This window comes from Neopsephotus bourkii, unplaced genomic scaffold, assembly GCF_033783945.1.
Source record: "Neopsephotus bourkii isolate Nb327-2 ecotype Australia unplaced genomic scaffold, CSIRO-AGI_Nbou_v1 NB_1027, whole genome shotgun sequence".
Classification (NCBI taxonomy): domain Eukaryota; kingdom Metazoa; phylum Chordata; class Aves; order Psittaciformes; family Psittacidae; genus Neopsephotus; species Neopsephotus bourkii.
The window spans coordinates 3,337,497-3,362,877 of record NW_026901516.1 but is presented as its reverse complement, the minus strand read 5'-3'; the positions used below and the strand labels follow the sequence as shown (position 1 = coordinate 3,362,877).

Here is a 25,381-nt window from a genome sequence, read left to right as displayed (position 1 = left end):
AAAAAAAAAAGAAGGTATTTTTCTTGCACGTTCAAACGTAAAATAAGATGCTTTAAAATAATAATGCACCGTTTTGCATCAACATTTCATGAGACTGTCTAGGGGCCAATGTCTACACATTTTTGCTTTCCTATGTCCCAGGATGGGAGCTCTGAGGCGTGGACACAAAAACAACTTCACCGAATGACTTGTGGGCGAGAGAAAATATTTGCCAGCTCTGCAAATGACCCAGCACTGATACTTGCTTCTGTAACTGTTCTGCTCAGCAACACTCCCCAGTTCCGTTAGGCGCGCTGAGATTTTTTTGGACCCACGGACCGCAGCCCCAGCCAAGCTGCTGAAAACATCTGCGGATAAAATTCAGCAGGTAGCTTGGAAAAAAACGGAGGGGGGAATAAAAACTGAAGGGCTGTGGGAGTTAACCCACTAAGCAGTAACAGCTGAGCGAAACTTTGCCGAGCCGCCAGCACCGGTGTGCCGTGCGGGTCTGGGCACCGCCGCACCTTCCCCTCCCGCAGCTTCTTGTTGCACCGGCCGGCCCCTACCGAGCGCGGTGGGGAAGGCGCAATCTCTCTGTCCCTGATTGCTTCCCTCCCCAGCAAGTTCTCTCTTTGCCCCCCAAACAATTGCTTCACACCAAGTTGGTAGGCTGGAATTTGGAATTTATTCCCCAGAGCCGGATCTCAGGGAAGCCAGCAGGGACACTACTATTCGCGGGCAGCACCGATCCCCAGCGCTCACTATGCCGTTCCCTTCCCATTGGCCGTGCGGCCGGCAGGGAGCGACGGGAGGCGGAGGGGGAGCTGCCAGCAGCGGGCAGGCACCGTGCAAGCGCGTACGCTAGGCGCACGGCAGGCAGAGGCTGCCGGGGTATTGTTATCATTGTGCTTCAGCGGAGGGTTTTGCCTGCAGGGGGAGGGGTGGAGGGAGGAGAAGAAAGAGGGAGAGAGAAAGTGCGAGGCGAGCATGCAGCAGGGCTGGGGCCGGCGCAGCGGCGGTGCTGGCGTGCCCGGACTGAGGCGCTGAGAAGAGCCGCCTGCCCGAGCTCGCTGGGGGGCACCGGCGGGAGGAGCGAGGCGGGCACTGATTCACGCGTGGGGAAGGCAGACAGCTGAGGGGAGCCGCCGCACCGGCCTCGCAGCAGAAGCAGCGACTACTTCTTTCTTATCTCCCAGCCTTTTGTTCACCCATCCTCCCCCTCCTTCTCTTCCCTGCCCACTCTCTGCACCGCGGAGGGGGCTCGGCAGAGAGAAAAGCAGCCTGACCCAGGGCCGACTTTCACCCATCCTCCGCCCCTCTCTCTCCGTCTCTCTTTTCCCCCGCTGCATCGCTGCCCATGAGCTAGAGCGGCAGCCGGCTCCGGCAGGCGGGGCACACGCCGTCCGCAGCTCCCGGCAGCTGCCGCTGCCCGACCCTCCCTGCTGCTCCCCTCGCCCCGCTCCGCGGGCTCTAGCCGCGCTCCGGAACTGCTGGGGGCCGCCCTGCTGCCGCCCCTCCTCGTCTCAATGTGCCGGGTAGCGGGAACGCCGCCGCGGATCCTGCCGCCGCTGGCGCTGATGCTGCTGGCGGCCCTACAGCAGGTAAGCAATCGCCGGCGGGGAGCGGGGCCGGGCTGCGTCTCTTTGTTCCCCTGCGGGCACTGATGCCCGGGGAAGGCGGGAGAGCCGGGGGCAGAGGGGAATGTAGAAGGGGGCTCCGCCGCTGAGGTGGAGATCTCGGGGAGGGAGTCCGGGAAGACGGCAGCCTTCCCGACCCCTGCAGCCGGGGTGACTTGTGACCGATCGCTCGGAGCCACCTGCTCGGGGGCAGCCCCGGCGCAGGAGCCGCGCTCGTGGCCGGCTGAGGGAGACAGGGGGTCCCCGGGGCGGGAGGGGTGGTGGCGGCGTTGCCGCTGCTGAGGAAACGCGGGTTTCCCCCTAGCTCCTGGGAGAGCAGGTGCCGGAGGACGAGAGGAGATGTCCGGTAACCGCTCGGCCGGCAGGAGGATGAGATCTCGGCCCTGCAGTGAGCGCGGGGGACAAAGTAACGGAGTAGGGGAACGGGGTGGACATCCCTCCTCCCGGCGTGGAGAGGGGTCCCAGAGCTGCCGGCAGGAGCAGCAGCCGCCGCCCCCCTCCTGAGGCGGCTGGGGCCCAGCGTACCGCGCCGCGCCTGCTCCCGTGCCCGCTAATCCTTTCCCAGGAAGAATTTAATCAACCTCCGCTTGGGCGCCGGGCTTCCCCACCCCCTCTCGTTAACGGGAATTTCCACTGGGACGGGCTCGGGCTCCTAAGTGTTTAATTTATTATTATCAAAGTCCTGCTGCTGCCTCCCCCCGGCGGGCTCCCCGCCTGCTCCGAGCGGAGGGTGTCCCGGGGGCGCAGTCTCGGGAAGCGGGGCACCAGTGGGTACCGGCTTCCGAGGTGCCCCGGTCTGGCGGGGAAAAAGGGGGGTGATTCTTTCCGTGCAGAAAGTAGGGGTCTGCCGGCCAGCGCCGCTGCGAGGGGCCGCTGGGGAGAGATGGGACTGACGGGACCCTGCGGGGGGAGGACGGGGACACGACAAAATGGATCCCGGTTGGGGCAGCGAGGGCAGTGCCTGCCGGGCGGTGGTTGGGCTGGGCTCCTCTCGAGCGGCGCGGGGTGTCCGGAGCGAGCTCGGAGCCTAGGGAACCCCAGCGGAGGCCGGGGATAGGTGGGCAAGGTGGTGGTGGGTTCCCCTCCCGCTTTGTGCTCGCTGAGCTCGTATCCGGCGCGGCGCCGGGGGTGGAAAGGCGGTAAGTCTGAGGGACAGATGGCGCAGATCATCGCCTCTTAATGGTATTTACGGTTGGGGCATTTCTGGCGGGCCGGGGGAGCGGGTTGAGGCGAGGCCGGCGGTGGGGACGGGGCGCTAGGGAGGCCCCGGCGCCCTCCCGCAGGAGCGGCTGGCGCAGGGCAGGGGGAGGTGGCGGGACGCAGCCACTGTCCATGGTGCAGCCATCCGCTCCGCCGCGGCTGGTCAGGAGTGCCCTCATCTTTCCGTCGCTTCTTCCGCTGCTTCTGGCATCCCCCGTCCGCTCACGGGGTCCCCGGTCGATCGAGTCCTCCTTCCCCGCAGTGTCTGAACCACACTCAGGGCATGATGACTTGCTGAAGCGAGCGAGGTGCTGAAGCACTGCTCCACGGCAGCCGCGGATTTTTCCTTGAGTCTTAGGAGGACACGGGGCTGGCTGGCGTGACACGGAGTGTCCTGTTGGGCATGAGCGAATTCATGTGAAAGTGGCCACCCTCCTGCTCAGAAACTTGCGGTGTGCCACTTACAGGCTGCAGTTGTCTTGGGGATGCATTTGGTGTGGGTTTGTTTTGTTTTATCCCCCCCCCCCCCCCCCCCTTGTTTTCTGTACTGGTTGATTTTCACTTGGGTTTATTTCCTTTCCCCCTTTCCCCCTCTTTTCTAAATACTAGTGTATCAGCAGATCTATACGTGAAGCTTTTCTCTCTCTCCCCCCCCCCCCCCCAAGTCCTTATGTTGTTTATTGTACATCCTTCCAGTTCTGTTTAGTCTTCTGATCTCAATAAATCTTTAAAGCACAAATTCTTCAGTAACCTTTTTTCTCCAACTCCCCCTTCCCCCCCCCGCCCCCCCTTCCCTACCCAGGGCAGGTTTAAAATTGAAGTACAAGCTATGAATTAAGGACAGGAACTAGCCATATTGGTTTTATGTATCACTCTGTGTCACTGGCACGTTACGGTTGGGGAATCCAATTTCCCCCTTGTTTGGGTATCCATTAAATCAGGTTAGGGTTGATTTTTAATAGTGTGTAACAAAATTGGAACTTGGGTATGAAATCAGATTTATGGACCTGCATCTGTACAACACTTTCATTTTAAAAGCTTCCCCCCCTCCCTTCCCCTTCTTCTTTCATGCATACTGCGAGGAACCTTCACAAGCTTGGTGCAGTGCTAACTTTTCTTTTTCTCTGTCATCATATCTACTGCTTTTGTTTTGTAGGAGGTTTTCTGTATCGGGTTCTTTTGAAATGTTGAACCTTCCTACTTAATTTTCCTTCTCTGCAACATCATAAAGGAGCTATCTACCTTTGTTTTCTGGAGTTGCTGATCACTTTGTTATTCACCAGTGATGTAGGAAAGCTGTCATGGAATTATTTGGAAGATCGTAACTGGAAGCAGGTTTTAAGGCGGATCTGTAGGGGCTGTTTAGGTACAGGAAATAGGGCGTTAGGTTTTTGCCAATATGTTAACCTGCATGAGACATAAGCGAATGAAAACTGCACTTTATTTTGCTGGTTAAGAAATCGGTGTGAGTCTAGAAGTATGTGAAAAAACCTGACAGAAGAGAGAGTGAAAGGAGCCAGGCTTGCTTCTCTGGCCAAAACAACAGTTACAGTTTTTGGAACTGGGATGACAACAGGGATAAAGAAGGAATGGCAAAGCTACAGGAATGAAACTGCTGTTAGTTAGAAACGAACTGAAAAGAGGAATAGAAATGAAGTGCTCAAAAAGGGAGTAAATATATTTATTTTTTTTTTAATGTGTAAGGTGATGGGAACACTCTGTGGATGTTGTCCATTTTTAAATCAGAAACAAGTAAACAGTAAAACAGTTTTGGAGCCTTTTTTGTCTAGGTGACTGGTTTGAATTTGAATTATGATGACAGAGGATGTAAGTTATTACCCTCTCCAGGCAGTTTTGGTCTTATTCCAGCTCTTAGCAAATCTGTCCAGGTGATAAAGCTACTACCCTAAATGACACTCCTGTTAAGCTGCCTCTGCTCAGAATCCAGCAGTGGCATTTCCTGCCAGCTGCCCCCTCTAGTAATCACCCTCAGAGGCAGTCGCTGGCGGAATTGGGGTGAAGCATATAAAAGTGGTTTGTGCAGAAGTGGCAGCGAGATCTCCTGTTGTGGGTGCGACTTCTCTCTCATACACCTGTGTCTTAGACTATTACTAAAAAAAAAATAATTTAGTCTCTTTTAAGTAATACAGTAAATACGTGATTGTGTAGGCACAAAAAATGAAATTCAGAGTGTCTTTTTTAACAAATTGGACTCCAGCCTCAACTTCTTTCAGTGAATTTAATGCATTTTATAACACGTTGTATAAGCCCCAGAGCAGGACAGTTATGTGAGTGCCTCAGCCTTCTTCGATGTAGATCTTTGTATTCTGGTTTTGCTTGGTCTTCAAAGAATGTATCTGAAAAGTTAAATGTGGTGGGATATTGCAGCAGAGATCTCTCTAATCCTTGTCTGGCTGGTCTAGGTGATACTGATACCACTGATGCATCCTCAAGATTCAGATAATTGCAGAACTAAAGAAAAAAAACCTCGAAGTATCTCTTTAGTTATTAAAGTGGGTATTTTATTTAATGAAAATATTTTTAACTGCTTTTTACACCTGTTTTAGGACAGATAAGCTCAAAAATGAATTTTCGAAAATTGAGTCATTGGTTGACAAAACAGGAGATAATTTTGTGTATTAAACAAGTTCTGCTTATCTGAGCAGATACTGTAACAAGCCCAGAAATGTATATACTGCTTATATAACGAGGTATATGTTCTTATGTATTGCCAATTTACATATTTTTAATAAACACTGTGTTTTCTAGAAAACCTTCTGCTGTGCTCTCTCTTTGTGCATAGTACTGCTTCCTAGGTATGCAGCTTAATGTTCTAGAAAGATTAATGTATAGTTTTTATGCCAGTTTTTAAAATATTGCCCCAGATGATCGTATTTTTTTACTACATCTAGTCAAGAGTGCACAATTCAAAAACCTCCCATCTATTAGTTTTTTTTCTGCTCCCAAAAATTGGAGGAACTCCCAGAAACATCACTGTCCTGTCATGTTCCGTCTCGATTTAGTTTCAGTGACACTTGTATGTCAATAATTTTTATTTGTTTTTTTAAAATAACTGAACACTGTAATGCATAAGATAATTGTGATGGAAGTGCGTGTATATATTTAAAAATAGCTTGAGGAAGCTGTGAGTAAAGTTGTTTTACTCAACACAGACAGTCTTGTGTAAGGGACTTTTTGTCATGTGGGAAGGAACAGCAATTGTTGAATAGCTTTTCTTGCCGGAGTAAGAGGATCATTTACCAGTTAAACTCTCTGTCTCTTGCTGTTTTTGAAAATGCTTTTTAGGTTAACCAAAAAAGAAAAAAAAAAGTTTAGAAAACTTGCAGTAGTTTCAGTAGTTCACCAGCGCTCCCATTAGGATGAGAATTTAATTTATTTCAAACAATGTACACGTACAAAACATGAGTCTGTTCCCCAAAGGCTATGCAACCTGTAATGTTCCATGGCATTTTTAGTTTAAATTGCTTTCTGTTATAAAGCACAGCAGGAGCCTGTAGTGTCCTTACTGAATAGATTGTGTGCTTCCACTAACCCAGTGGCACTAGTTGTGCATAAGATGCAATGAGACATATCAGGAGTGGAGAGTAATGAAAGCAGAAGGAATATGTAACGTCTTTTGCAGTAGCAGTAGTAATTAGAACAGCTCTTCTCCTCACCTGTCATCAAACTGAGACTCGCTGGTTGGCCAAGCATATGTAGGTGTGAGTCTTGATAGGAGAGAAGATGTTGTATTTTACTGCAGGATGAGTTTAGGGAGGATTTGAGTTTTGCTAAAGCATGTTTGTTGTTTGTAAATGATCCAAGGTGGACCTTTTTCACCTGGGTGTTGGACTGTGCTGCCATTTACCTTGAGAGGTATATCTCTCTGCGTGATTCATCATTTGATACTGCGGTTCTCACTGAAAGACCATGGGAGCGTTGTCTGAATAAAGAGGGAAAAATAGGGTATCTATTTTTAAATGGCTTACGAAGACAGATGTGAAATCAGCAGCTTCCAAGATGGAAGGTATATCACTGCTAAATCTTTCCAACATGTCACTTAAACTATTTGGCTTTAGTCAGTATTTGTGTATTTAATTAAATACAGTGTTTCCAAAAGGCGCATTTATCCTCTCGGCACTCCTTGACATATTTAAAATACGTATTTTTACCAACAGAGTCCGCTAGGGACTCCTCCATTTCTTATAATTAGCATATAATTATTACCCAGCAGCTGAAGACATAGTTAAAATTTTGTGATCCCCCAAGAGTTCTTCCAAATAGGCCTTGTGAGGCTTTGGAAAATGCAGCATCCTCCTGTACACAACAGTTTGTCCGGGCAGAGATGTTCAATGTGTGGGTGAAGTTGAAGGCTGTAGGTGTGGGTGCCCCATCCCTGGAAGTGTGCAAGGCCAGGTTGGATGGGGCTTGAAGCAGCCAGGTCTAGTGGAAGGTGTCCCTGCCCATGGCACAGGGTTTCAAAGTGGATGATCTTCAAGGTCCCTTCCAACCTAAACCACTCTATGATTCTGTTATAAAATCAGAGAGGTCATTTCCTTTCTTAAAGAAATGAGAATGTATCATCAAACATAAGGATGATTTGCTTGGGTTGTTTTTTTTGTTGTGTGTTTTTTTTTTTTTTTTAGTTTTTTTTTTTGTTGTTGTTGTTTTTGAATATTAAAAAATGCGACTTGCAGAAATTCAATTTGATTTTTTTACTGCAGTTGAAATCTTAAGATGTCCTTCTCTGATGAGAGCTGTGGCTTGTCTGGAGATCCATGTGTCTTGGGAGATGCAGCAAACCCTGTTCCTCTGATTGGAGGAAGAGAATAGTCCAACCTGGGCTATGGCTTTGTGCTACATGGAACATGCCAAATAAGTGTCAACGTGTTTGATAAGGCAAACAAATGTTGTCTCCCAGTTAGGGTTAAGAGAAAAGGGTACAAATATGATTTGTGAAACTCATCTAAAAAGCTGTGGTGGTGAACCAGTAGTGGGTTCAAGGCAACTCATTTTAAACTGGGTGGTACCATGAAAATGGCAGATCCTTTATTTGGGGAGAGTGAGAGCTTTAAGTGTTGGCTTAAGAAACTGGATTTTCTGATCTAAAATTATCCTGGTTCGTGAAGCAGAGCACTAATTAGAAGTGAAGATGGCACAGCGAAAGCCCTTTCTAGTGTACCTGAATGATCTCTGGGAGGATGTAGTCTCGTACCCAGTTTGAAAGCTTTTGACTTCCATAATTATTTGAATGAAAGGCATTTTTCTTTTTCTCCAGTTGCAACCTATGGTTGAAAACAAATTGTACTTGACTGCATTTGCTGGAGTACTGAGTACCATGAGAGTATAAACTGTTGCAGCTCTTTGCTGCAGCAAGTCAGATTAAGAAAGAATTGCGGAATGTTTTCAAGTTTAGCAGCTAAAGCATTTTGGAGTTGTCTGTTGTCGTGCAGACTATTTTTTTTGTAAGCCTTATGATAGTAAGTAGATACCGATGATAAAAGAAGGCCCACCTTATACAGCATATCCCACTATGTTGGATGACGTACGTGTACAAAACTAAAAATAGGATGTTCCCTGGGATACCCAAGTTGTAAATGAGTATTGGATAACATCTTGGCCCTTAAATTAATGAAGAAACACCCAGTCTTTAAACACAGTCATTAATGTTTTTATGATCTGTTCTTAAGTTGAATATTACTGTCAAAGTTGTGAATTAATGGTGGTTATTAAGGAGGGAGATCTCAAATACCATGTCCTGCTCTGTCATACATATAATTATGTCAGATGTTGTTTTGAGCTTCGCACAATAATGCCCTGTGAATTGGTTGGACTGGGCAACCAGCAGCCTGTACTATGTCCAATTATAACTGTATGGTATGACATTTTCTCTCATGCATACCCCTCTATTTCTCATTTTACTACCTGGGTTTATTTTCCTATAGGAATAAGCTACAATGAGTGTAAAAGGAAGCAGTCTTTCAGAAGCAACTTTCCTTGCATTTTATACAATCAGTGTTAACAAATCTAATGTTGAAGTACCTGCAGACACAGTGGAAGAGCAGAGACTTTGATATTTCAGATTAATAGCTGCTAGTGAGCTCCAGTGGTGTAGAGTATATGCAGAGAGAAAAACATCAGCCCTATTTGAAAGCTGTCTTCAGGAGCCCAATTCTGCAAATTCAGAATGCGTGTTGTGATAAAAAATTGCGTTCTACAGTTGTGTGGTGAGCTTGCATTTTTAAACAGATGTTTCTTTACAGACCCACATTCTAAATATGGCTACTTTTTAGAGAGTATGGGAATTGGGAAGAGATATTAGTCTAGAACTGTCAACACTAGTAAAGCAATCCTGTCTGCTTTTATTCTTGTTTTAATTTATGATCTTTTCACATGAGTGAGGCCCATGTTGTTGGAAGATGCTTACTAGTGGTGTTTAGAACAAGATGTAACCATGAATCCTTTAGAATTGTGGAGTTGAGACTTTCAACAGGTCATTGCTTGTTTTTTTCAAGTTAAACTGGAATACAACCTTGAAATTAAACCACAGGTTTCTAGGTAGGTATCTAGAAAGTAACTGAGGAGCAGGGTATGAAAACTGCAGGCTTAACTGCCGTAAGTGTATCAAAATGGGCAATTCTTCTAATTGATTGAATAATAACTTTGACAGGGGACCTGTAATTTACATTGTGTTGCTTCTTAATTGCAGTTTGCCTATTGCATTTAAGCTGAAGTCTACAGTACTGAGTTTATATGCATGGTCTGACACCACGTTTGACTTGGTGTTAGCTCTTTAGCTCTGGAGATAGTAATGCTGGTAACTCATTCAGTCAGTTAAAAATGACTGAATAAGCCATCCATAAGGATGAGGAAAGCAGAACAGTTTTTTGGTATTAACCCTATTTTGCTTTAGTGAAATTGGTTAGTACTTGAGAGGAGAATGTTCCAAGTGCTGAGCTTGTTCAACACTTTGCAACTCCATTAAGTATGTTTTATATGGGTATAAGATGAAGTAATTGCTTTCCACCTTAAAAGATAAGGTATTTTTAAGTACTGGCCTTGTGTAGATGAATGTACGACTAATATTATCTTAGGTTTGAAATAGTCTTGTACCAATCACACAAAATCCTGTAAATTACAGTAATGTTTCCCATAATCTTCTCTGGCTTTCCTATTTTTCCCCAGTTAAGGGGATAAAAATGTTTCAGCATCCTCTTCTGCTTTTAGTTATAATGGTTTAAGTCTTGCGGTACTCCTAGGCTGAACTTCATATGACCCAGTGTGTCTGAAGCTACAGCTTCTACTTAATTCAAAATGCTTAACATAGGGCGATTAAGAATTGCTGAAAATTTGAATTCTTCTTTTCCTTGTGTTTTTATTCTCAAACAATCTTTACAAAGGGCTGTTTTTGGAGAGCAGAGTACAGTCTTTTGTTTCTGGATAAAATTGATGGCTGCAAGTGAAAGAATAAAGAAGGCTCTCTATTCATGTCCCCCAGCCTTTGTTTCAGTGAGCATTGTTTCAGTTTATAAGAGCTGTTTAGTACATATAGATTGCTAGAAAGGCTGAAAGATTCCCAGGCGCATCAGTGCAGACTTGTTAAAAATCCAGCTATCTGCTCAGCTGCCCACCCAGGACCTTTTTGTTTCAAGGATACCATGAAAAGCTTTTTTTTTTTTTCTTTTTTCTCCATCACGTTTGTTTTGAGGTTACCTTTTGCACAGTAGTTTAAATGAGCCTTACTGTTTTTCTTTCTAATTATGGAAACCTTACCAAACCTGTGATTTGAGTTCTGAAGCTGAGGAAACTGGCAGTTGGAATCGTAGTTAGTTTTGATTTGCCATCTTTTTATCTTAAAAACTTAACAAGTGGACTGTTTGGGCTTAGCTATGGATCCAAGTTCCAAGTAGCATAGTCCCATTGTAGCTTAAACTGTTACTTTGTTTGCTTTCTCTTTAGGGTCGCCATATAAATATTTTAAAGTACATAAGTAATTGCACAAAGTGAGATACTGGTGTAGTATTTAAGTCACAGTTAAGTCCATACCACAGTTTAAGTTCACCTAACATTTGATAGTTACAAGTTCTCTTGCCTGCTGCTTACCTGAATAGTGAATTAACTTGAGAGTTAGGTCGTAAATATTTTTCTTTTTTGGTAGTGTCCCTGTTGAGCTGCTTAGTTAGGACCATGTTGGTGCAATACAGTGCGCTATAAATGCCTCCTTGTTTTAGTGATAAAGTTATTCTAATAGGGGTTGGCATGCTGAGTTTGGCCATGTGTGTCAGTGGAGAGATTACACCGCTGCTGCCTGATCCCTCTTCCCTGAGGGAGCCCTTCTGGTTTGATATGCTTCTGTCCCACCTCTGTTCTAATGCTCTCTTTCCCTGAGGTTACTATGATGAGCGTGCACCATAATCTCCTCCTTCTCTATCCCTTTTTTCTTTTTCCTGTAGTGTTTCTTTGCCAAATGTATGCAGACATGCTTACGTGGCCTTGAGTGGGTCTACTTGATGGAAGCCCATCTGGGAAAGTAAAAAGGAAAATCTAATTTAAGTCTTGATCAAATTTAGGTATGACATAGCAGCATAGTTGCTCGTGCTGTCAAAGACCATATACTACATCTGGGTATGCACATGGATAGGCCTTTACTTGTCATGTAGGCGTGTTTGTGATGCTGTGAGGGCTCTCACAATTTCTCAGAAATATCTCAGCCCAGGCTGGCGTGGGAGCTGGCCTCTCCGCCTTGTGCAGCATGAAAGGGGTTTTGCCAAGTATGGTCAGTTAGCCACATGTAAGGTGGGCTGTTGTCTTGTGTGGCGCTAAAATGAGGCAAAAGCAACTCACTCCAAAGAAATCTAAGCCCTTTGCCACAGAAAATTGCATGATTTTTTTTAATACTCTTTTTCCAACTAGGTGACAAACTGTGCTGGAAAAGAGCTTCTGTATCAGAATTATCTTCTGAACATGGAACATTACAGAACAAACAAGTTTCCAAATGCTGTATTGCCTTTCTTAATAGAAAGGCATTTATGAAACTCTTTGAAAAAGTGATTTGAGGGGAAACTTTCTTAACAAGTGAGAGAACAAAGTTTCAGTGGCTCTGTTCTCCCCTTGTTGTGCAAATTTAATAATGAGCTGGTCTCCTTTTAACTTAATGTCCCTTTGAAATAGAAGGAGATTGCATTGGAAACATTTGGCTTTATATGGTATCTGTTTGAATGCTAGTGCAAATACAAGTTCTGTTAAGTTAGTGCAAGTGTAGCATTTTATCTTAGTTTACTTGTGCTGGTGAAGCCTCACATAGAAAAACTCTAAATAAAGTGTTTTAAATCAGTGGTTGAAGTTGTTCCTCTCAAGTAATCTGACTATGAAAAAGTTGGCAGTGTTTTTTTGTGCAACATTTATTTCCAGAGAAAAGAATGTTTTTGTTCCCCCTATGATTCCCCTTCAGCCTCGATGGCTGGTTTTGTGGAAATGTTCAGTTGTCAGAAGAATCAAGGTTGTGTATTATTTAGGTCTTACCAGACAAGTGGGATTTGTTCCTTCCATTCCAGTTATCAGAAAGATTAACCCTTTGCCCCCGCGGTCCTAATTGCAGTCATTCAGAAACAAAGATGCTGCCTGTACAAAGCAGCAGCAAAATGGAGTATGTGCCAACTGGAATGTTTCTCTGGTGAAAGAAGGTTGTGAGCATTACATAAATTTCATCTTGCATTTCAGGCACCGATAAAAGCAAGCTGTGAAGATATGTCATGCAAGACTGGATTTCCTGAAGATGTTCACAGTGCAGTGGTGTCAAGAAGTGTACATGGAGGACAGCCTCTTCTGAATGGTATGATTAGAAAAACATGCTTTGATACTGTTTTTGTTTTATTTTTCTTTAGTTTTCTCTAGTTGTAACCCTAAATTGCTCTGGAGCACATTTTCAACTTTAAATAGGGCACAAACTCTTGCAGGAAAGGACATCAGCTGCTCTGTGATTATGTTTTGATTGCTGTCATAGGACTTGGAAAATCCGTTGGCATTAGTGGTAGCACATGCACCTCTGTTGACTGTAATCTGAAAATACTGAGTGTTACGAACCTTCCCATGATTGTCCACTAACTCTCAGCCCAGCATTCACACTGCTGTTTCTTCTTCCCACTGACAATACATATGTCATCAGTCTAAACTTAGAGCCCATGTAGGAATGATGAGGATGTAAAGAAGATCTCTATTCTGCTTTACATCTCCCACAGAAGTACTGCATTTACACCTAGTACTAGCGCTCATATTAATGCAGAGATAGCTCCCTTACTGCTTTTTCCTGGCAACCTGAAGAGAAACACCTGTGGAAAGTAAGACACAGGACAGGCAGCCTGTGAGCCCTCGGTTGGTGACCTCAGTGCTGGCCTCTGCAAGGAACCATGCCAGGAGAGGCAGGGCAGCGCACTGCTCTCTCACCCTGGCATCTACCTGCATCAGAATGGCACGGTGCCCAGGATGAGAATGAGCCGCTCCCAAGCTCATGGTGTGCTTGGCAAGTGCGAACCCTTGCCGTCATCAGGGATGCACTGCAGTCAGATCATTTGCCTTCAGGTTGTCCAGGCTGGGAATTCAGTCTGTTGCTTTTTTGTGTCTCTATTTGTTTTTCACAGCACATGCTCTGGATCTTTCCTGGGTTTCCCAACCAGTTAAGTTTCAGTGTACAAGTTTGGAGAAGTAGAACATTTAAAAAAATTTGCATTAATTTGCCCGTTTTGTGAGCTGCTGCCATAGTATTTTTTTTAATCTAATTTGGAAATTGTGGAACTAAGAACATTAGTTTTAGATGGTTTCAAATACATCTTAAATAAGTACTAATTTAATTTAATTTGTTGTTTCTTTCACATATAAATATGGTTACACAGATCAAGACATTTAAATGAAAAAAAATCTAATGAGTCTGCAAAACAAATGAAGTAAAAGCTGTAGTCTTGATTTTACATGCTGCATGTAGCAGTTTCTCCTTAATTATATTTTGCAGACCTATTTTGTGCTTTTTTAGAATTATAATGGAAATGTGAATACAGGATGAATTGATTAGCCTTAGTGTATTTAAACTTGAGTTATTAAAGCTTTTTCTGTTCTTCTTCAAGGAAGTATATTCTGCCACCACAGACTTCCCTTTTATTAAAGTACAGCTTAGAAATTCATGTATTAAAGTAAATGTTCTGCCAACTGAGAAAATAATAAAAAGGAAAGAGAATTTTCTTGCTTTTTCACCAGATGGGAGTTAATAGATGACTCTCCTACAGACTCCTGCAGTAGCCGTCAGCACTGAGAACTTCTGGGGTAGGTGATGTGCAAACCTAGAGAAAGTGGTGGAAATGGGGATGTAGAGCACAGACGGCAAGAGCTTTCCAAAGGTGTTGTCTTGAAACCACCAACTATTTGTTACTGGTTAATTATCATACCATCAGTTTATCTTACAGTGGAGATCACATAAGTTTTGAGATCTACTCTGTCATGTGAAAGTTCTGCTCACTCTTCATGGAATCAAGACCCTTTCTGCAATTTCTCCCCTTTTTTTGTCCACCACCTGGGGACCATAGTGGACTGCCCACTAATTCTTTGTTGGCATCGTTCATGCAAATCTGATGATAATGACTGACCAGCCTTATCTAAGTCTGAACTAGGAATGTAGGATGGGAGACTAACTTCCTTTCTCATTAGTCATTGCATTCACACAGTCTCTTCTCTTGCTTCTCAGAAGTGAGTGAAGCATGACTGTTGTTTTGTCCTTGAATGGTATTAAAGCGCATAGCATTTTAGGGAAGTAGGAACTGGAAAAACTGTATGAGGCATACACATCGTATCAGCTGGTTGAAAAATGACCTGGGGGAGATTTTTCCTACCACTGTTTTCCCAGCTGAATTACTGCAGTGGTTAATTCTTTTGAAAATTTTGACATGCTTAAAAGCATATAATTTGCTGGTTACACATAAACATACAGTCCATCATTGCATAGCTTTGACTTAAATTTAATTACACTGCTGTTTTGAAATACTGTTGTTGTCAAAAGCCTGTTTTCTGGTTATTTAACTGGATTCAGATGACTCTGCAAGTCAAGTGTAGTTGTGTGATACTTGTTTCTTAAGAGTAACCATAGGCTTGATTCTGATCTTAGTTGTCTTGCCTCTTTTACTGTGTAGAATCATAGAATCATTGAGGTTGGAAAAGGACTTTAATAACATCAAGTCCAACCTAGCACTGTCAAGTCTACCACTAAACCATGTCCGTAGGTGCCACATCTACACATCTTTTAAATACTTAACCACTGCACTGGCCAGCCTGTTCAAGAGCTTGCTTGACAAGCCTTTTGGTGAAGAAATTTTTCATAATATCCAGTCTAAACCTTCCCTGGTGCAACTTGGGGCTGTTCCTTCTGTCACTTGTTCCTTAGCAATAAGAGAATGACACTACCTTGCTACAACCTCCTTTCAGATAGTTGCAGAGAGCAATAAGGTCTCCCCTGAGAGACCCCTCTTTTCTCCAGGCTAAGCAATCCCAGTTCCCTCAGCTGCTCCTCATCAGACTTATGCTCTAGACCCTTGACCATCTTTGTTGCCCTTCTCTGGACCTGCTCCAGCACCTCAGTGTCTTTGTCGTGAGGGGCCCCAAACAGAACATAGTGCAGAACAGGGGGGCTATAACTGCCCTGGCCCTGCTGACCACACTAGTTCTGATGTTGTTGGCATACTTCGATCTAATCTTCTGCCAGCTGTTGACCAACACCCCCAAGTCCTTTTCCAAGTCCATCTTTTCCAGCCACTCTTCCTCAAGCCTGTAGTGTTTCATGGGATTGCTGTGACACAAGTGCAGGACCCGGGTCTGAGCCTTGTTGAACCTCATATAGTTGGCTTCAGCTGATCTATCCACCCTGTCCAGATCATTTTGTAGAGCCTTCCTAGCCTCAAGCAGATCAACACTCCAGCACAACTTGGTGTTGACTACAACCTTCTCAAGGATGTTTTTGATCCCCTCATCCAGATCATTGATAAAAAAACTAAACAGGACTGACCCCAATCCTGACAAGTAGTGTGCAATGCTACTTCTGGCTGGTTGCCAGTGGGATTGAATTCTGTTCACCGCCACTCTTTGTCCTTGGCCATCTAGCCAGTTTTTTACCAAATGAAGAGTATGCCTGTTCAAGCCATGAGCAGCCAGTTTCTCCAGGAGAATGCTGTGGGAAGTGGTGTCAAAGGCTTCACAAAAGTCTAGGCAGAAAACATCCACAGCCTTTCCCTCATTCACTAAGCAGGTCACTTTGTTGTAGAAGGAGATCAGGTTATTTTTGAAGGAGGGTTAGACTTCTTCCTATTGTATAAAAAAAAAAAAGAAAGTTTTTAACTGATAATGGCTTTGTTCATTTATATGTCTAGAATAGTATGTCAGCATTTATTAGTTTCTCATTCTGTACATGAGGGCATGAGAGGCCCCATCTTCAGTTGTTATCTGTGTGTTCAGATGTCGGAATATATGAAAAATCAGTGGAACAATGTATTCAGAATAAATTGGAAAAGTGAACACCCCCCCCCCCACCCCCCCCAATTTATTAATGTAGTACTCAAGAGAAGAAGAGGTTAAGTTAAAGAAGGACTTCTGTCCAGTATGTTAAATGCCTTTACTTGTGCAGGTTTTATTGCAGTTCTGTAGTTTATCCAAGAAAAAGTACTTGTGGCAGTTTGATACGCCTGCTTATCTAATCTTTGTTCTACATCCTACAAATTTTAAGATACAAATAATGCATTTCTGCTAAAATCATTCACCTAGGAAAATTACTTGAATGGTTATTTGCAGTATCATATCTCTGGTAATTTATTTTAGTAGTTTCATATCTTTCAAAGACTATTTTAACAATGTCTGGCCTGTTGCAAAATGCATTATTTTAGTTTTCCTCTAAGCAAATTCATTGTCTAGACATGATTCAGATGTATCCTTTGAGCGTTGTGTAGCCGTAAAATATTTCTTAGCACTTTGACTTGCACAGTGATAGAGAAAAAATAGTTTTGGTGTTGATTACTAAGATAAGTGGTGATTATGGATGAGTAACAGCACAGTTCCATGAGCCATTTAAGCCGGGTCAAGCTCATGCTGTTGCCAAAAGAGGCACGCTTATACCTTCCCTCCTCTTTGAGCCTGGTACCAAGTGCTCATGAAACCATAAAATGAACGTGGTTAGCTAATTTATCTGGTGTAAACTCTCACTCCTACTCCTTTAGATTTTGCTAAAAGATCTTGTATACTTAAACAGAGCCGAGGTGTCCCTGCTGCCTTCTCTCTTCTAGCAGTGAAATGCTTAGAAAATATTTGTTTTGATGCTTTCAGACTGAGTGACAAAACTTGATTTTTGCATTCCCACTGACTTATTCTGTAGCTTACTATTGAAAATACCAGTTGGTCGGACACAACACAGAAATGCATTGCTGTAAATGCGGTGCTCAGGCATTGCCTGGTATTTAAGAGTGACTAATATTTCTTTGTGATGTGGTGGAGGTTACATGGGCACTGACTGTCCCAGGTGAAGCCACTTCTCTTCTTTGTGAAGTGCTAGTGGTGTTTTATCATCCTACATAGAAAAGCCCATCATCAGCTAAGGATAAAATTCCTTTTAAAAATACCACCATGCTTAAAACTGAAGACAGCAGCATATCTTTTAAGGCTTAGGTCTTGTTCCTTTCTATAAGCAACTGTTACACAACTGTATTCTTACTATAGTAGCTTTGATATTCTGGTGCGTGTTAAGAGTAAAGACAGATAAAGTATTTTTAGCAGAATCATATTTTCGCAGAGGAAAATTAGTCTTCCCCCTCCCTAAACGCCCCCTCAAAAAAAAAAAGGACTCTCCCCATGAAAAAAAATAAATAAAAAAATTGGTAACCACTTTGTTTGAAGTCTCCTTGCCTTAAGCAAAAAGGCAAGTTGACAAGTTCCTTCTAGGAAGACAGCCAAAGAATCTCAGATGGATTGGGTCTCTCTATGAGCTGCTGGCAAGCTGGGGAAAAAATGTTTTAGTTCTTCCCAAATATATTGTTTGCTGAAATTCTCTTCCTGTACCCTTACCCCTCCTCCCTCCCAAAAAAACCCAAACCACAACCATTCTGGTTATTCTTTTAAGCCTTAGTGGGAGTGAGAATTACTATTACTTTTTTTTTCTGCAGAAGCTTATGTTGGGGAAAAATATATTCTCAGTTCTGCTTAACATTTAGTAGGTTTAGCTTTCCCCTCTACCATGTAAAGCAGAGTAAATTTTAATGCTCTTACTTGGTGATGTGTCTTGTTTTATTTTGTTACATTTGCATTCCAGTTCTCAGTCTCTTGCCTTTCTAGTCCTTTTCCTCTTCTTTTCAGCTTTACTTTTGTCCTCTTCCCGTACCCCACAGCATCCTAAATTCTCCTGTGTCAGTACTGAGCTTACTCTCCTGGATTGGAGGAGCTGCTTCTGTTTGCTTTAACTACACTAGCACAGTGCCTGTTTTATGATGCCTGTGGTCTATTCACATACTAAGCTCTTAATGTATTCTCGGATATTTGTCCCCTGAAAATCAGAGCTTTCTTTTGCGGAAGCAAGTGATTGCTTTTGTTAACATGTGGTTTCCTTTTCCCCACTCCTTAGTTAAACATAGAATATATCTTAGAGTATACATAACATGTTCACGTTGCTGAACAGTGGTGAAATATCTGCTTGAAGGGTGACTTTACAGAACTTAAAAGTTCTACATTTAATTCATATGATACCTGCTTTTACTCTTTAGTATTAAGCTGCTGATTAATGTTCGTATTTTCTCATTGCAAAGTTGTATGCCAAATGTTACATATAGATAAACATATGTATGTATTATAAAAGAATAGAATAAATATAAGTAGTGAAATTCAGTGATGTTCTGGATGTGTGCATAGGACAGACATTTCAGAAACGTTAACTCCATTGTCCCTCGGTGGACCCTTAAGCTGTTACGGAATAACTGTGTTTGGATCAATTTGTATATATGGTATCAAAGAATTTCTCTTGAGTTCCAGATAAGAAGACATTCTAAAGGAAACCTAAACAAAATGTTTTCCTTTTATGGAATATTTGCATAGAGGTGGAAATAAATTTTGTAGTAAAACCAAAATAATTCCTAAATGCACTATTCTGTCCACTTTTTCCTGAGAAGAAGCCTGACTCGCCCCTATTCCCTGCAGAAGGAACATTGCCTGTGTTCCCAGTGTAGACTCTTATACCTACATCTTTATAAAGAAAAAAATAAGCTTGCAGAGCAATTATAGAAATCCTGAACGGTTGCAGTGTTCTGGGATGTGCAAATTACTATCTTAGTTAATTAGTCCAGTTCTGGTAGTAATTTCTGTTTATGGTGCATTTACTTGGAATGCACTGAATTAATTAGTACTTATTACATTTTCCTATATTCAGCTGGTTTCTTATGAGGATTTCAAATGTAGTGTCCTTTCTGCGTGCAGAAGTATGAATTATGAGAACTGAGTTGTCAGCCACCCCTATAAGCTGTGGGCATGGCTCAGCAGGGGATGGCAAAGATGTTTGTTTCCACCTCTGAAGCGGGGTCTAGCTTTATACTGTTAGTAACACCATCTAGTGTAGCCTCAGCTCAGTTTTAAACTCTGCCATCTGGCCCTGATTCCCAAGGGGCCATTATTTCTCCTGGAATCGCTAATATTTGTAGCCTTCTCCAAGGCTGACGTGTGCTGTAGGGGAGGCTGGGAGGAATGGTGATTGCAAAGCTGCTGCAGAAAGCCTACCCAGCAGACAAAGGTGCCCTTAGGTAGGAGAGGCTTATCTAGTGATAGAAGAAAAGTTGCTGTTGCTTGCAGCAGCTGCATTAAAAATAAAACAAAATACCTTTATGTGGGTGGATTAGTGTATGAAATCCGTGGATCTCAGGTGAGGCCGTCTGGGTTAGCCTAGCATGAGACACATGGTATGTATAATTATGCATTCAAGTTCTCATTTAAGACTACTGTACATCTTTTGTTGACTTGTTAGAAAAATGACAATCTGAAAGACAAGTTCACTAGAGCATCCTATTGACCTGATATAGGAAATGCCCTTTATTACAAAACACTGCAGTACTACATAGGGATAAATTCCAGTGGTAGTTAAACACTTAATGACTACATTAAATCAGATACTGCTGTGTTGAAAACTTTGATGTCAATCAACAAATTCAAGTGCGTTTTGAACTGCTCTGATTTTGGTTGAATGCAGTGAGGCAGATTCATTGCATTGGGTTGAACTTGTGACACTCAACATGGGGGCATTTTTTAATTAGGAAATTATAACTCTTGGAAGCATTCACTTCCAGATTTTTAGGGCATGTCTTAGGCATCAGAGTCAGCCCTGCTGAACTGAGAAGATAGGAGGGGCAGAAGGAAGGTACAAGGGAGCAGTTCTGAATGGAAGGGAAATTACTAGAGCTGCTATTCTCTTCTAGGCTGCAGAAGGAATAACTGGCCTTTGGTACCCTTTAAATCTTTCCAGTTTAACACAACACATAGTTTTCTACTCTTCTTCATATACCCCAGCTGAATGATTTGTCCTCCAGAGGGTAAGGAGTAATGTTAGGGGATGAGTGGGGTGAAACTCTGTAGTAGGGAATGGGACTGAGGCAGGGGAAAGGGGACAATCAGAAGAATCCAGGTTATGAAGGATGCTGGAATAGGTGGAAGAGTGGAAGAATTAGTAGAGACTCTGCCTGGTGTAGTTCAAGGAAGAAAAGGAAAGCACAGGTTTTCAATAACTCTGGAAAGAATGGAGGAACTTGGCATTGTTTGAGGGCTTAAGGGCAGAAGCAACTTAAGGTAGGAAGGAAGATTTCTTGGAGTACTTCCAGATTTCCTCATGACATCCAGTTTGAGCTAGTCACGGGCATCTGATATCCATCCTAAAGGAAATGCCAAGGACTCAGTGGAGCTCACCAAAGTGAATTGAGTGAGCAGATAGTGCTGAGAAGCTTTTCTAGGAGAAACTGCAAGGCCTTTTTGGCATCAGAATGACAACATGATGCCCGCATCTCCCATTTTTTTTTTTTTTCAGTTTACACTAATGCCAAGAAACTTAATTATTTGAGTATTTAGCCAAGATCAGAACATGCATAAGAGCCTTTTGAAGATAAATGGATCTTACAGCAGGAAAATCAAGTTCACTGGAGTGAGTATTTAGAGCTGCACATTGTGGCTTGTCCACTCTTCTGGAGGCAGCACTCAGCCTATCAGTGTCTGTAGAGTGGTCTCAAAACTCGCTGCTGTTTCTTTCTACAAGTGAATTGGTACCAGTAATGTTGTTTTCATTGTTTCTCACCTTCATTATAGATGTGCAGTTTAAGTGCATGTGAAAGCTGGGGGAGAATATACCAAAAAATGCAGCTTTCTTGCCTGGAATTATAATTACATCACAGTGATGCGGCTGCCAGATGAGTGAGTTAGATCAGCAAGTTGATATGTCTGAAAACTATTTGGTAGGGTAGTCCTCCCCTGGGTCAGCTTGCTTTGGTGATTTATTGGGATCTGCTATGGAAAAGGAGATTAATTAATGAGAAAAAGGGATCTGTTGGGGGTGATAAGAGAAAAGGAGGTCATAGCTGGATGAGACTCCACTGTGTTGGATTCCCTGTTAGTCTTCCGGTTTTGTTTTGGGTTGTGGTTTTGTGTTGTGTGTGTTTGGCCTTTTTTCTTCCCTTTTCTCCCTGCAATGCAACTGGGAGCTTTTTTTCCTTCTGTTTTAATTTATTCCAGCTGAGGATCAGCTCCCTGCTCATCCCTTGCTGCTTGCTGCATCCCAGCCCCATACAAGCTTACCAGTGGACGGTGCTGGTGATTCCTGCCGGGTTGCAGATGACAGTGAGCAATCCCATTAACCTGCCAGCCCAGCTGCAGATAATCCTGGAGAACCAGGGCACTCAGCACTGGCTGTGACTGCCATCCCTATCCCCACTGCATCCCCAGCCTGCCAGCGGGCACTGATACTGCAGGTAGAGGAGTAGCACAGCACGGCTCAGGTGCATCTTAGTCATATGTGAGCTTCCTGTAGAGCTTCAAAAAGTGGCCCATTTTGAAGTTTTCCTGTTCCCTTTTACTGTCTGCTGTGTTCGGCACATACTGTGTTCTTGTGTGCTCACCTGCAGAAACAAGCTTGTTCTTATGCGCCGTGCTGTCTTTTAAGAAGTAGGTTTTGGCTAGTTTTGAAAGTTCATGGCACATGCCTCTCAGGTTGCGGAGAAGAGGAATTATTTAAGACCCTCTGTGAGTTCCAGTTTAACATTCTTTTAAATAGGAAGGTTATGAATCCCTAAAAGCATAATTTGTAACATAAAAGCTATCAAAAAGCAGTGCAAGCTGTTAAAGTGTTTAAAAATTTGATTCTCTGCAGTTTAAAATGTGAAATAAATGTACACTAATTGTTTTGAATGGTGATGAAGATGGTTTTTGAAGCCAGTCTTTAAAGGAATTAGTGAGATGGCACAGCAGTTAATGGTGGAGCACTATTTTTCTGTAATGGGCTCAGCAATGTTCTCTAATTAGCTTGCAAATTGATATTCAAATACAAGTAAACTGGCAATCAAATACAAGCAAAACATCTATGTAAATAGAATATGGTTTCTGCAGTTAGCATACCTGTATCGAAATTATGTGTGGGTGGAGGGTAAGGTCTTAGTTGTTTTTCAGCATGGAGCTTTTATTAATGGTGGCTCACTGGTTACATTAGGTCAGGGTTTTAGTTCAAGCACATGAAAAGAGGGAAAGAAAAAATTCCCCTTCCACAAGCAAGTGGCTTCTACACATTAATAACATAATAGTGTGTACAAGTTGTTTCCTGTATTCCTTTCAGATTTTGTCAACTAGTTGTACATACAGGATTTGATGGGTAGCTGAGTTAGTGGAAATTTTTCTGTTGATTGTCCTGGATTTGGATCATGTTTATGTTCATTATTAGAATTGTTGCTGTATGGTATAGCCATTTAACTTTCCAGCCTTTTGCCAGAACCTGGATGCATAAAATGTTATTGATGTTTGTGTTGTAGAGTTTTCTGCTACATAGAGTGCAAGGTTCATAAAGTTGAATTCAACTCAGTAGCTGGCTTAAGTAGTTTGTAAATTTTTCTACAAAGGAGAACCATACAACAAAGCTTGTGCATAAGAACTGTTGTGGGGAAAGATAAATAAAGATCATGCATTTGAAATTTGGTTTTCAGGGTCTTACAGATTCTGTAATCTATGAAACTTCTCTCAGTCATTGACACACTGATAACTTACTAGCTACCCTCTAAGTGTAGTGTTTGTTGATAGGTGGAACTGTGACTATATCAGTGTGTCAACTATGTGGTTTTATCATATCCCCATACTTCTTCCATCAGTTGCCTGTGGTGTGTGGTGTTCATCAGTCATCTTTTATACCTTTTTTATCTTTTATATACTCCATATATATTCCATATATATATTACATATTCCATCTTTGGAATGCACTTGCCTAAATCAAAACATTATCCCTGTGCGTTCATTAAATCCATTATTGTTTGCATAGATTTAGGTTTCAGTGCTGGCTATGGTCTGAGTTCTTCAAGGGGAAAAAACCCAAACAAACCCAAAAGCTAAAAAACCTTTTTTTAAAGTGTGTTTTGTAAAGCAGCTAGTATGCTTTTTACACCACAGAAATAATACGACAGTGAAAGCCTCTGGCTTTCCAGTTCAGCATGTGCTTTTCTGTTCAGATAACAGCAGTTTTCCCTTTACAGTGCTGTAGTGCATGTTTGTGCTTTTATAAAAAATTGATTAATTTGGTTCTCAGGGGATGGCTAATGGGGGAGTGCAGGTCCCTTGGAGGTCACAGGTTCTGATCCAGATCCTGTCATCTGCATCCAGTAACCACTAACGGATAGCCACTCAATATGTTATGCACGAAGAGCCGTGGTTGGATTGTTTTCTTCTGAAGGAGTTTATGTTGAAAAGGTACTTGTTATGTAAGAGCAAGAATACTGCTGAAATTAGTGGAAACTGGGGCAGGACATACAGATAAGGAGCATTTGTATGAAGGTAGCTGGAGAAGGTCAATATCATAGTGCTTCAAACAGTCTAGAAGAGAGGAGCAATGAAGTGGAGAGTTTAACCTCTTGCAGTGCTTTTATGCAAAGCTGAGATGCATTAGGACAGGAGTTTTAGCAGCTTGGAAGAAAAAGGATGTCTAGTGTTCCAGGCATCTGAGGTGGTTTTTGCCTACCTGGAATTGATTCAGTTTGCATCCCAGAACCAGAATGAAGTCTGTATTGCATTTGAACTCAAAAAACCCCAAATAAACAATAAAGAAAACCCCTTTTGATTCTTACACTGCATGTCACTGTCTGCACTTGTGAATGTCTCAAGACTCATTTAATTAAAATTCTATCATACATGTGTGCAAATTAAATATTTAAGAATGATATGTGTCAGTATTATAAAAATACATCATTTTCCCCTTAGAGAAGGTGATCTTACCAGTTGTTATAACTGCAAATGATTGGTTAAGTAATTTCCTCCTCCTGATTTTTGAAACAAAGACACTGCAATGTACAAATGCTGAAAAAAAAATAATTCCAAAAAGCCAGAGTAGTCACTAAAATGAAAGATTTTTTTAGCCTTCAGTGGGTTTGTGGTTTAAAGGAAGCAATGCTTGCAAAACCCACAGGTGCACCTGGCTTTAGGACAGAGTTTTGCAAGAGAGAAATCTGTTTTGTGATCCCAGCAAAGCTTCATGTGGCTCCAGTTTGATGGGCAGAACATGATGCAGGTATATGAAGCATGGCTTCATTTGGCCACCATCTCCAAGTCTGTAGGTTTTGTATTCCAGCTGTTTTCAAATGAAAAGTAGCTGGGTCATACTAGTATTGAGTTGTGTGTTCCTCTTAAAAAAAGAAGTACACAAAGATTCTTATTTTTCAAATGCTTTTTTCATGCAGGACATCAATAATAGACTGAAGAAGTATGCTCTGAATGTTTGTTCATGTAAGCAACTTATCAACCTTCACGTGGTACTTAAACTTTTTGTAAGGTATAAGAATAAGATCTTGGGAAAAACAGGTTTTGAAGACTACTGGAAATTGGTTGTGTGATCTCTGTTGTCATATCATAGAACTCTGCCTGTGTCCTCTTGGGGAGGAAAATGTGTTGTGTTGACTCATTGAGTGATGTGCAGCTGTGCGGTGAGCAGGGCTGGGCTGGGGCCAGTCGATGGATGCGGGTCCCTTTGTTTGATAGATCAATACGCTGTAATGAACTCGGTGCTTCACTTCTCTGGTAAGGATCACTGCAGGGGATAGGAAGGTTCCTGTTTTTCTGGAATAAATCAAACTAAAAATTATGTTTGAAGATTTTTTTTCTGATTATGCAGGGATTGAATAATCTTTCTTAATTTCCTCCACAAACTGAAGACCCTGTAACACAACACTTCAGTTATCTGTGAACTGGATGCAAAGTGTTTTTCATGATGACTTCTTTTTGAAAATACCACAAAATAAATCAATAACTGCTTTAGTTAGAAATCTAAAAGGGTTTTGGGA

At 42.6% G+C, this 25,381-nt stretch overlaps 1 protein-coding gene across 1 annotated transcript in view; it reads left to right on the top strand.

The window, feature by feature from the left end:
• Positions 1-842: 842 nt before the first annotated feature.
• CDH2 (cadherin 2) overlaps positions 843-25,381 on the top strand; it is a 117,202-nt gene continuing 92,663 nt past the window's right edge. Inside the window, exons 1-2 of the mRNA XM_061360553.1 lie at positions 843-1,580; positions 12,537-12,648. Of these exons, the coding sequence (XP_061216537.1) occupies positions 1,506-1,580; positions 12,537-12,648 (187 nt within the window). The 5' untranslated portion in view covers positions 843-1,505. The remainder of the gene's footprint in view (positions 1,581-12,536; positions 12,649-25,381) is intronic.